Genomic DNA, 13,308 nt, shown 5'->3' on the forward strand with positions numbered 1-13,308 from the left:
GTTAACCCTGTGTTAGCATCACTTCAGGTATTAGGCGGCTGGTAACATTGTAATATGTTATATGTAATGAAATGTGTATAAAAATATATACTATATATGTGATGCCGCGATTTCCCTGATGGAGACAATGAGAAAGGATATGATGATCTAAAGAGCTGTATATGCTGTGAATTGGCGTGGAGTGGGTAAACTCGGAAAAACGCCTGTAAATGAATAATGTGTGGTGTGAACATGGTTGTATGTTCATGATGGTGTGATGCGTGTCAAGCTGGTAGTCTGCCTATATGAGCGCCTGAATGGTAAAGTTATATGGTGCTGCAAGTATCTGTGTGCAGACATAAGTAAATTTTGCACTAAAAATGCATGCAATAATTATTAACCAGAAACAAAGGAATAGCGATGAATATTAATGAAAGTCAAAAATCAGCGAGTAAATGAAATTAAGGTTAAATTAATGAATGGACTATAGTAATGCATATGAGGTGTGATGCCCGTATGTACACCGGGTGGCAGTGTGATACCCAGGCTGTAAATAATAATAACCAAAACTCCATTTTAGGGGGATAGCGATATCTGAATAATCTGTGGAGGAGCTATGAATTATTGTGTTCAGCTGATAAATGGAAAAAACAAGAAGAAAAAAAAAATGAAATTAAAATATGAAAAAATGTATAAAAAAACAATAATGAAAAAAGATAATAATGAAAATAGAAAAAATTATTCAAACTATGAAAAACATTCATACTGTAAATTAGTTCATGTAATGATAAAGAAGGTCATTTTTGTAATTAAGTCCATGTGGAATTCTTGTATCCAATTTGAAAATACATTCCGCTTCGTTGTTGAAGAGTTGTCTTGTCCTATCGCCTCCTCTTACTTCTATGAATTTGATGCCATAAAAAGAAAAGTAGGAAATGTCTCTATTGTGAACTTCAATGAAGTGTTTCGCTGCACCCGAGCAGCTGGATCTCGTGTTGTTTTTAATGTCAGTGATGTGCTCACTGATTCTCTTCTTTAATTTGCGAGATGTACAGCCAACATACTTGAGATCGCACCTTCCACATTCGATTATGTACACTACGTGATCTGTTTCACAATTAATAAAGTCTGTGATGTTATATGTTTTGGTGTGATCGCTGTTGGTGTACTCTTTGATATTTTTACAATAGTTACACATATTGCACCGTGACCCATTGCATTTGAAGTTACCTTTTGGTTTGTTTCTTGTTATTGCGGAGGTTTTCAGTGCAGGTAGAGTGCTAGGTGATCAATCATCTCGCAAGGTGCGACCTCTGCGTGCCACGCAGCGCACTCCGTCATCTAGTATTTCATTTAGAATGGCATCTTGCCTCAGTATATTTATGTTGCGTTGTATCATTTTGGTGATTTCTTGGTATTCCAAGGAGAAGCGCGTGGAGAAAGTTATTGGTGTTGGTGATATTTGTTCTTTTTTCATTTTTTCTTAATAATTCTTCCCTGTTTTTGGTTTGTACAATTTTTTACAGCTCGTTCCAGATGATATTTCTTATACCCTCTCCTTTCCATTCTTGTACAGGCTTCCTTGGATTGTTTAGAGTATATGTCTGGTTGGGAGCATGCTCTTTTTATTCGAGTCAATTCCCCCACTGGTATTGCCTTAACAGTGTGCAGGGGGTGATTGCTTTGGGCATGTAGTATCGTGTTGCCCGCGGTGGGCTTGCGATACAAAGATGTATGGACCATATTTGTGTTTTTGTCCACCTCTAATTGGATATCCAGGAAAGAGACACATGTTGGATGTGTGAAATGGGTGAACCTGAGATTGTTGTCATTAGCATTACAATATTGCAGGAAGTCTGAGAGAGCGGAATCTTCCCCCTGCCATACGATGAGTACGTTGTCGATAAAACGACCGTACCACCGCATGGCGGGGGAGAATGGATTTGTGCATGAGAATATGTATCTCTCTTCCCACCATGCGACGAATAGCCCAGCTAGAGTGGGGGAAAATTTGGCCCCCATGGGGGCGCCCCTAATTTGTAAAAAATATTCACTGTTAAAAGAGAAATAGTTATGTTTTAACAAAAAGGCTGTCACCTCCAAAATATATTCTCTCAGCTCGCAGCTATAACTACTGTATCTATATAGATGGTAAGCTAGGGCTTCAAGGGCTTGATTATGGGGGATAGAAGAATACAGTGCAGTTATATCGCAGCTAAGCCACTTGTTTTCATTGGACCATTCAAATTCCTTAAAAGCTCTCAAGACTGAGCCGCTATCTTGTAGATAGCCGGGTACTCGCTGGACCAATGGTTGTAACAGATTGTCAACCCATTCACAAAGCTTTTCCCCTAGAGAACCTACCCCTGAAATTATGGGACGGAGGGGTCTGCACACAGATACTTGCAGCACCATATAACTTTACCATTCAGGCGCTCATATAGGCAGACTACCAGCTTGACACGCATCACACCATCATGAACATACAACCATGTTCACACCACACATTATTCATTTACAGGCGTTTTTCCGAGTTTACCCACTCCACGCCAATTCACAGCATATACAGCTCTTTAGATCATCATATCCTTTCTCATTGCCTCCATCAGGAAAATCGCGGCATCACATATATAGTATATATTTTTATACACATTTTATTACATATAACATATTACAATGTTACCAGCCGCCTAATACCTGAAGTGATGCTAACACAGGGTTAACACATTAACTACATGCACCCATCCCACCTGCTAGCGCTAGCGCTGGGAATACTCCCATTGGCCTCAATTTGTTTTTAAACTCACACTTGCACATCATTCACCAGATTATGACTAAGCGCGCATGCGCGAAACGCGTCAATCCACTGGGCCACACAGCACACATAGCTCTGCTGTATTTTAACATGATTGAATAACATATAAGATTTTTAACTCACCTTGGAGTGCTGGATCCGCACCTTCTTTCCATTACACTGAGAACACCTGTGTGCTGTGATCAGATCGGGAGGAGGTGGGGGCTGCAGGGGGGGGAGGAGAGAACCGGGCGGGAGGAGGTGGGGGCTGCTGAGGGGGAGGAGAGAACCGGGCGGGAGGAGGTGGGGGCTGCTGAGGGGGAGGAGAGAACCGGGCGGGAGGAGGTGGGGGCTGCTGAGGGGGAGGAGAGAACCGGGCGGGAGGAGGTGGGGGCTGCTGAGGGGGAGGAGAGAACCGGGCGGGAGGAGGTGGGGGCTGCTGAGGGGGAGGAGAGAACCGGGCGGGAGGAGGTGGGGGCTGCTGAGGGGGAGAGAACCGGGCGGGAGGAGGTGGGGGCTGCTGAGGGGGAGGAGAGAACCGGGCGGGAGGAGGTGGGGGCTGCTGAGGGGGAGGAGAGAACCGGGCGGGAGGAGGTGGGGGCTGCAGGGGGGGAGGAGAGAACCGGGCGGGAGGAGGTGGGGGCTGCTGAGGGGGAGGAGAGAACCGGGCGGGAGGAGGTGGGGGCTGCTGAGGGGGAGGAGAGAACCGGGCGGGAGGAGGTGGGGGCTGCTGAGGGGGAGGAGAGAACCGGGCGGGAGGAGGTGGGGGCTGCTGAGGGGGAGGAGAGAACCGGGCGGGAGGAGGTGGGGGCTGCAGGGGGGGAGGAGAGAACCAGGCAGGAGGAGGTGGGGGCTGCAGGGGGGGAGGAGAGAACCGGGCGGGAGGAGGTGGGGGCTGCTGAGGGGGAGAGAACCGGGCGGGAGGAGGTGGGGGCTGCTGAGGGGGAGGAGAGAACCGGGCGGGAGGAGGTGGGGGCTGCTGGGGGGGAGGAGAGAACCGGGCGGGAGGAGGTGGGGGCTGCTGAGGGGGAGGAGAGAACCGGGCGGGAGGAGGTGGGGGCTGCTGAGGGGGAGGAGAGAACCGGGCGGGAGGAGGTGGGGGCTGCTGAGGGGGAGGAGAGAACCGGGCGGGAGGAGGTGGGGGCTGCTGAGGGGGAGGAGAGGGCATGAGACTGGAGCAGGCAGGCTGGGAGCTCCGTATGAGCTGTGATCAGGACGGGAGGAGGTGGGGGCTGCAGGGGGGGAGGAGAGAACCGGGCGGGAGGAGGTGGGGGCTGCTGAGGGGGAGGAGAGAACCGGGCGGGAGGAGGTGGGGGCTGCTGAGGGGGAGGAGAGAACCGGGCGGGAGGAGGTGGGGGCTGCAGGGGGGGAGGAGAGAACCGGGCGGGAGGAGGTGAGGGCTGCAGGGGGGGAGGAGAGAACCGGGCGGGAGGAGGTGGGGGCTGCTGAGGGGGAGGAGAGAACCGGGCGGGAGGAGGTGGGGGCTGCAGGGGGGGAGGAGAGAACCGGGCGGGAGGAGGTGGGGGCTGCTGAGGGGGAGGAGAGAACCGGGCGGGAGGAGGTGGGGGCTGCTGAGGGGGAGGAGAGAACCGGGCGGGAGGAGGTGGGGGCTGCGGGGGGGGCGGAGAGAACCGGGCGGGAGGAGGTGGGGCTGCTGAGGGGGAGGAGAGAACCGGGCGGGAGGAGGTGGGGGCTGCTGAGGGGGAGGAGAGAACCGGGCGGGAGGAGGTGGGGGCTGCTGAGGGGGAGGAGAGAACCGGGCGGGAGGAGGTGGGGGCTGCTGAGGGGGAGGAGAGAACCGGGCGGGAGGAGGTGGGGGCTGCTGAGGGGGAGGAGAGAACCGGGCAGGAGGAGGTGGGGGCTGCTGAGGGGGAGGAGAGAACCGGGCAGGAGGAGGTGGGGGCTGCTGAGGGGGAGGAGAGAACCGGGCAGGAGGAGGTGGGGGCTGCTGAGGGGGAGGAGAGAACCGGGCAGGAGGAGGTGGGGGCTGCTGAGGGGGAGGAGAGAACCGGGCGGGAGGAGGTGGGGGCTGCTGAGGGGGAGAGAACCGGGCGGGAGGAGGTGGGGGCTGCAGGGGGGGAGGAGAGAACCGGGCGGGAGGAGGTGGGGGCTGCAGGGGGGGAGGAGAGAACCGGGCGGGAGGAGGTGGGGGCTGCTGAGGGGGAGGAGAGAACCGGGCGGGAGGAGGTGGGGGCTGCAGGGGGGGAGGAGAGAACCGGGCGGGAGGAGGTGGGGGCTGCAGGGGGGGAGGAGAGAACCGGGCGGGAGGAGGTGGGGGCTGCAGGGGGGACAAAGCATGACAGGCTGTGCAGGCCAGTAGTGACCAGAAGGGGAGGAGAGGGCGGCTGTGTATACTATGTGGGGATTTGTCAGTGTAATTTACCATTTTGCATAGCTGCACATTAGGGGTGCAGACACTAGCAGTGATGGCACAGAGGATACAGGCTAAGCACTGGGAGGGTGCTAACATTCAGGGGGTGGGACAAACAGCAAGGTTTGACTGAGTGGGCTGGACAAGGAGGAGAGGGGCGTATACAGTGGGCGTGGCAGAGTAACAGAGCTTGGACAGGAAGTGACACCAGCTTATAGTCAGAACGGGCCATGTGGGGGTCCGAGAGTGGCGATTCTGGGCTCAAACTGTTACTATACAAAAGGTGTACATGATCTCTTGTTTTTTTGGTGAATGGTTTTTTTTTAACAGACCCCGGAATTCTCCTTTAAAGATCCAGTCGCTCCCCAAAAAGCTAAATGTCGCCATTGCCAGGCTGTTGGCTTTGGAAATGTTGCCTTTCCACCTGGTGGACACAGAAGGCTTCCTCCATGTTCTGGGCCTGGCATGCCCCCAGTATCAGATACCTAGCAGGCAGGAGAATCTATCCCTGCCCTGGTCCAGCACGTTGCAGAGAATATTTCAAGCACCATAGCTGCATCTGTAACCACCAAGGTCCATCTGACTACAGACACATGGGCCAGTAAGCACGGTCAAGGTCGTTACATATCCCTGACTGCTCACTGGGTGACTGTGGTGGCTAATACGGCCTCTGGGGCTTCTGGGTCTCCGTCTACAGTCTCCAAAACTGCTGGGATGGTGCACAGCCAGGATCCCCAACCTCGACAGGTAGCATCACGTGCTAAGAGAAACCAGGCCGTTCCTAAATTAATTTGTCTCTGAGACGATTAACACACAGGTCAGGAGGATGTGGAGGGCTCTGCGCACTCAGACCGACCACTGGCTGGGTGCTAAGAACCTGGCTCTAGGTAAGGTGGTGTGCGACAATGGGAGCATTCTCCATGCTGCCATTAAGATTGGCAGACCTATGCACATGCCTTGTCTGGCACACGTCATGAACCTGGTTGTGCAGAAATTTCTTAAGTGCCACCCTGGTGGTGACGGGCTCCTGAAGAAGGCTCCAGGTCTTAGCTCCCACTTCCGACTTTCGCACCCTGCTTCGGCACCACTGGCATTGTTGCAACGGGATCTGGGCCTCCCCATCAACCGTCTCATCTGTGATGTCGCAACACGCTGGAATCCATTGCAGTATGCAGTACGAAATGTCGCATGGCCTGATGAGCAGTGGTGCAGACCTCGGGGTGATCACTCATAGAGAGAGGAGACAGGTGAAGGATTTGTGCGCCATCCTTGCCAGTTTTGAAGAAGCCACCAAAATGGTCAGTCGAGACGATGCCCTTATCAGCATCACCGTTCTGGTGATATTTTTACTGGAACAACTGTTAGGCCCTCTGCAGCAGCAGGTCTCAGCAATGATGGAGGAAGAGGAGGAGGAGGCAGACACGGAACCTTACTCACCAGAGGATGTAGAGGACCCAACTGTTACACAGTTGTATAGGTCTCCTTTATGTACTGGTTCTAGGTCAAGGGTGGGTGCAGGCCGGCAGTACAGCTCCCACGGTGGAGCGCATGAGGCTAGCCAGGGCTCTGACGGTCAGGAGGAGCATGAGGAGGCAGGGGTGGACACCACGGGTACTGATTCCCCTTCACTGGTGAGAGGTTGGCACAGATTACAGGGAGAGGAGGAGGAAGAAGATGAAGATCCTGTTATTGCCCCTCCACCCCGAGGCTTGGGAGATCCCGGTAGCATCTCACACACGAGTGCTTGGAGGCTGCATTACTTCTAACATGATCCACGTATCAAGGCAATAAAATGAACAGCGATTACTGGGTGGTGACCCTCCTTAATCCACGTTACAAGACCAAAGGGAGCAATTTCCTACCACCCACAGAAATTGATACATCGAGACACCTTTTGGGTCTCCACATTCTAATGTCACAGCGGCAGTGTCAGCAACGCGGCAGCAGTAGAATCACATGTAGCCGTCGCAGCAGCAGGCGGTATGGCAGAACCTTACTGGGTGACATTTGGCAATCAATTTTTACCACCTCACCAACGCCAGCAAGGCAGGCCAGCATTATGACACACAGAGGCCGCCTTAAGACCATGGTTCATGACTATCTGCGCCTTAACATTAATGTCTTGACCCATTCAACTCCTGAGTGTCCAAACTGGATGAATGGCCTGAGCTTGCTGGACACGCCATAGAAGTGTCATCTTGCCCAGCAGCCAGTGTTATCTCGGAACGCACATTCAGCCCAGCTGGCGGGGTGATAACTGACTAACGTATCCGTCTATCCTCTGACAATGTGGATCATTTGACATTTATAAAAATGAATCAAGCGTGGATCTCTGACCATTTTGTCGCCCCGGTTGTTAATGTCACTGACTAGTAAACTGTAGCATGTCTTCTTGGAATGTGAAATACACATCTCCACTACACTACATCTCACGTCTGTAGTTCCTATGCTGCTGCTTCTAAAAATTGTATTCTACTGCTGCCCACAGCTCGTGCTCCAAGTGTTACAGCTGAATGTATTGTGGAGAAATACACCGGTATGAGCTTGATGCGCACTGCATACACCTCGTTCTCCTCATCCTCTTTGTAGCTTCCAAATGGTTATTTTTTAAATGCCTCCATCTCTCCTGCCATGTTCTGCTACCTACTGTAGTTGAACCGCGACCTCCGTCTTCCCTGCTGGGCTTTTCTCGCTGCCACCAATGGTACCAATTTTTCAGGAGTGGGTAAAAGCCCGTTTTTGTCAGTCTGCATTGCAGAATAATTTTTTTTATAATTAATCTGAACATCTATTAGATTCATCAATCTTTGATACAGAGGAGTTGGTGGTCAAATTTTTCCGGAGTGGCTAAAAAGTCAGTTTATATTGCTGAATAATTTTTTGAAAAATCAATCCCAACATCTGTTAGATATATCAGTGTTTTGTACAGAGTAATTCCCAAGTATTTTTCTCCCATAGACTATAATGGGATTCAATATTCCTACAAATTATTGAATATTTCACTATTCGCCCATCTCTTTCATTCTTACAGCCAAATTTTAGGCTATAACTATAAGTTGTTCCATGTTTCCAGTTTCCTCTTCTGGATGATAATTACAGTTTCTCCTACTACAAATAGGTGTCAAAATTAACCCAAACATCTCCCATTGACTTTAATGGGGTTCGAGTTCGAGTTGAACTTTGAACCGAACACCACTACTGTTCGCTCATCACTACTTGTAACCTGCCGTCCCCTCTAACCTGCTGCCACCCCTGACCCGCCGTCCCCTCTAACCTGCTGCCACCCCTGACCCACCGTCCCCTCTAACCTGCTGCCACCCCTGACCCGCTGTCCCCTCTAACCTGCTGCCACCCCTGACCCGCCGTCCCCTCTAACCTGCTGCCTCCCCTGACCCGCCGTCCCCTCTAACCTGCTGCCTCCCCTGACCTGCCGTCCCCTCTAACCTGCTGCCACCCGACCCGCCGTCCCCTCTAACCTGCTGCCACCCCTGACCCCTCTAACCTGCTGCCACCCGACCCGCCGTCCCCTCTAACCTGCTGCCACCCCTGACCCCTCTAACCTGCTGCCACCCGACCCGCCGTCCCCTCTAACCTGCTGCCATCCCTGACCTGCCATCTCCCTATAATTCCTCCTCGAAAATTATGAATACATTGACACCTGGGTGTTTCCAGTTGGAGGTGTCCCCCAGCATGCACCGGCACTGTCCAATCAGAGTTCACACTATCACACTGCATGGGAACACCCAGTTGTCAATGTATTCATAATTTTCGAGGAGGAATAATAAGGAATGGCCCAGAGTTCTGAGAATAGATACAATAAAATTGTTAAAACATTACTGCCACAAAAAAAAAATCATGTCTTGGAAATGAGACCCCTAATGATCACACGGAGAAGTGTTCAGCAGTTCGCTTCTTTCTCCGCTGCAGAAGACAGACTCCATAGGCACACGTGGTGGCCGCTCTGTTCTGTCCTTTGGGTGGGGGATAAGTTATTATGGTAGGACAACCCCCTGGAAGGGGACATGAGTGATAGGGGCTCAAAGCTCAGACACCGGGGATGGTCGGGGGGGTTGTCTCTAAGCTCAGACACAAGGGATAGTCGGGATGGCCGGGGGGGTTGTCTCTAAGCTCAGACACCCGGGATGGCCGGGGGGGTTGTCTCTAAGCTCAGACACCGGGGATGGTCGGGGGGGTTGTCTCTAAGCTCAGACACCGGGGATGGTCGGGGGGGGGGGGGGTGTTGTCTCTAAGCTCAGCCAGCGGGGATGGTCGGGGGGGGGGGGGGGGGTGTTTGTCTCTAAGCTCAGCCAGCGGGGAAGGTCGGGGGGGGGGGTGTCTCTAAGCTCAGCCAGCGGGGATGGTCGGGGGGGGTGTTGTCTCTAAGCTCAGCCAGCGGGGATGGTCGGGGAGGGGGGGGGGTGTTGTCTGTAAGCTCAGCCACCGGGGATGGTCGGGGGGGGGGGGGTGTTGTCTCTAAGCTCAGCCAGCGGGGATGGTCGGGGGGGGGGGGGTGTTGTCTCTAAGCTCAGCCAGCGGGGATGGTCGGGGGGGGGGGGGGGGGGGTGTTGTCTCTAAGCTCAGACACTGGGGATGGTCGGGGGGGAGTTGTCTCTAAGCTCAGCCACCGGGGATGGTCGGGGGGGGGGGGGGTGTTGTCTCTAAGCTCAGCCAGCGGGGATGGTCGGGGGGGGGGGGTGTTGTCTCTAAGCTCAGACAGCGGGGATGGTCGGGGGGGGGGGGGGGTGTTGTCTCTAAGCTCAGCCAGCGGGGAAGGTCGGGGAGGGGGGGGTGTTGTCTCTAAGCTCAGCCACCGGGGATGGTCGGGGGGGGGGGGTGTTGTCTCTAAGCTCAGCCAGCGGGGATGGTCGGGGAGGGGGGGGGGTGTTGTCTCTAAGCTCAGCCAGCGGGGGTGGTCGGGGGGGGGGGGGTGTTGTCTCTAAGCTCAGCCACCGGGGATGGTCGGGGGGGGGTGTTGTCTCTAAGCTCAGCCACCGGGGATGGTCGGGGAGGGGGGGGGGGGTGTTGTCTCTAAGCTCAGACACCGTGGATGGTCGGGGATTCTCTAAGCTCAGTCCCCCCCATATGTCCCGGCAGTGGTCCCCCATATGTCCCGGCAGTGGTCCCCCCATACAGTATATCCCGGCAGTGGTCCCCCATATGTCCCGGCAGTGGTCCCCCATATGTCCCGGCAGTGGTCCCCCATATGTCCCGGCAGTGGTCCCCCCATACAGTATATCCCGGCAGTGGTCCCCCCCCATATGTCCCGGCAGTGGTCCCCCCCATATGTCCCGGCAGTGGTCCCCCCCATATGTCCCGGCAGTGGTCCCCCCATACAGTATATCCCGGCAGTGGTCCCCCCTATGTCCCGGCAGTGGTCCCCCCATACAGTATATCCCGGCAGTGGTCCCCCATATGTCCCGGCAGTGGTCCCCCCATATGTCCCGGCAGTGGTCCCCCCATATGTCCCGGCAGTGGTCCCCCCCATATGTCCCGGCAGTGGTCCCCCCATATGTCCCGGCAGTGGTCCCCCCATACAGTATATCCCGGCAGTGGTCCCCCATATGTCCCGGCAGTGGTCCCCCCATATGTCCCGGCAGTGGTCCCCCCATATGTCCCGGCAGTGGTCCCCCCATATGTCCCGGCAGTGGTCCCCCCATATGTCCCGGCAGTGGTCCCCCCATATGTCCCGGCAGTGGTCCCCCCATACAGTATATCCCGGCAGTGGTCCCCCATATGTCCCGGCAGTGGTCCCCCCATACAGTATATCCCGGCAGTGATCCCCCCATACAGTATATCCCGGCAGTGGTCCCCCATATGTCCCGGCAGTGGTCCACCATATGTCCCGGCAGTGGTCCCCCCATACAGTATATCCCGGCAGTGGTCCCCCATATGTCCCGGCAGTGGTCCACCATATGTCCCGGCAGTGGTCCCCCCATATGTCCCGGCAGTGGTCCCCCATATGTCCCGGCAGTGGTCCCCCATATGTCCCGGCAGTGGTCCCCCCATACAGTATATCCCGGCAGTGGTCCCCCATATGTCCCGGCAGTGGTCCCCCATATGTCCCGGCAGTGGTCCCCCATATGTCCCGGCAGTGGTCCCCCCATACAGTATGTCCCGGCAGTGGTCCCCCCCATATGTCCCGGCAGTGGTCCCCCATATGTCCCGGCAGTGGTCCCCCCATACAGTATATCCCGGCAGTGGTCCCCCATATGTCCCGGCAGTGGTCCCCCCCCATATGTCCCGGCAGTGGTCCCCCATATGTCCCAGCAGTGGTCCCCCCCATATGTCCCGGCAGTGGTCCCCCCATATGTCCCGGCAGTGGTCCCCCCATATGTCCCGGCAGTGGTCCCCCATATGTCCCGGCAGTGGTCCCCCATATGTCCCGGCAGTGGTCCCCCATATGTCCCAGCAGTGGTCCCCCCCATATGTCCCGGCAGTGGTCCCCCCCATATGTCCCGGCAGTGGTCCCCCATATGTCCCAGCAGTGGTCCCCCCCATATGTCCCGGCAGTGGTCCCCCCATATGTCCCGGCAGTGGTCCCCCATATGTCCCGGCAGTGGTCCACCATATGTCCCGGCAGTGGTCCCCCCCATACAGTATATCCCGGCAGTGGTCCCCCCATACAGTATATCCCGGCAGTGGTCCCCCATATGTCCCAGCAGTGGTCCCCCCATACAGTATATCCCGGCAGTGGTCCCCCATATGTCCCGGCAGTGGTCCCCCCATATGTCCCGGCAGTGGTCCCCCCATATGTCCCGGCAGTGGTCCCCCATATGTCCCGGCAGTGGTCCCCCATATGTCCCGGCAGTGGTCCCCCCCATATGTCCCGGCAGTGGTCCCCCCCATATGTCCCGGCAGTGGTCCCCCATATGTCCCGGCAGTGGTCCCCCATATGTCCCAGCAGTGGTCCCCCCCATATGTCCCGGCAGTGGTCCCCCCATATGTCTCGGCAGTGGTCCCCCCCCATATGTCCCGGCAGTGGTCCCCCCCCCATATGTCCCGGCAGTGGTCCCCCATATGTCCCGGCAGTGGTCCCCCATATGTCCCGGCAGTGGTCCCCCCATATGTCCCGGCAGTGGTCACCCCCATATGTCCCGGCAGTGGTCCCCCATATGTCCCGGCAGTGGTCCCCCATATGTCCCGGCAGTGGTCCCCCATATGTCCCGGCAGTGGTCCCCCCCCATATGTCCCGGCAGTGGTCCCCCCCCATATGTCCCGGCAGTGGTCCCCCATATGTCCCGGCAGTGGTCCCCCCCCATATGTCCCGGCAGTGGTCCTCCATACCTTTCTCCTCTCCTCCGCCCAGTTTCCGATCAGCACTTTGTTGGAATATCTCTGCTCGATCCTCCATCCCGGCTGACACCACTTGCTGACACTCTGGGAGGGAGCGGCCATAGTGATCCTGTGGGATCTCTGCTCCCTGGAGATCTCACTGCTCTTCCTGCAGCCACAATGTTTACTGCTGCCATGGAAACCGGCCAGCAGCTCCACTTCCTGTATACAGCCATTGTATCACATGCAGCAACCTCCCCAGGGAAACAATTGTCTCATCGGTATAATATACATGGAATGGCGCTCGGGTTCATTCACCGCCCTAAATCCTTCAGGTCTTCGGTAAAGTTTCCTGTTCCTCTGCATGTAGTATAGATCTGGCCACTAGGGGGGGCGCGTGCACACTGCTCTGTGCCTGATCACTCTGCACCTGCGGCCTAGGTCCTGCACATCTGCCTCAGCGCCAAGGTCCTGTATCCTCCTGTCCTGGTCCCTGTATCCTCCTGTATCCCCTGTCCTGGTCCCTGTATCCTCCTGTATCCCCTGTCCTGGTCCCTGTATCCTCCTGTATCCCCTGTCCTGGTCCCTGTATCCTCCTGTATCCCCTGTCCTGGTTCCTATATCCCCTGTCCTGGTTCCTGTGTCCCCTGTCCTGGTTCCTGTATCCCCTGTCCTGGTTCCTGTATCCTCCTGTATCCCCTGTCCTGGTTCCTGTATCCTCTGTCCTGGTTCCTGTATCCCCCTGTATCCCCCTGTATCCCCCTGTATCCCCTGTCCTGGTCCCTGTATCCTCCTGTATCCCCTGTCCTGGTTCCTGTATCCTCCTGTATCCCCTGTCCCGGTCCCTGAGTCCCCTATCCCGGTTCCTGTATCCCCCTGTATCCCCTGTCCT

The 13,308-nt window shown here is 55.6% G+C and overlaps 1 protein-coding gene across 1 annotated transcript in view; it reads right to left on the reverse strand.

Moving 5' to 3' along the window:
* Positions 1–12,800, reverse strand: part of CFAP107 (cilia and flagella associated protein 107) — a 54,581-nt gene extending 41,781 nt beyond the window's left edge. The window contains exon 1 of the mRNA XM_069947907.1: positions 12,429–12,800. Within this exon, the coding sequence (XP_069804008.1) occupies positions 12,429–12,539 (111 nt within the window). The 5' untranslated portion in view covers positions 12,540–12,800. The remainder of the gene's footprint in view (positions 1–12,428) is intronic.
* Between the last annotated feature and the right edge of the window lie 508 nt (positions 12,801–13,308).

The sequence above is a fragment of the Dendropsophus ebraccatus genome, chromosome 12, assembly GCF_027789765.1.
Source record: "Dendropsophus ebraccatus isolate aDenEbr1 chromosome 12, aDenEbr1.pat, whole genome shotgun sequence".
Taxonomy (NCBI): domain Eukaryota; kingdom Metazoa; phylum Chordata; class Amphibia; order Anura; family Hylidae; genus Dendropsophus; species Dendropsophus ebraccatus.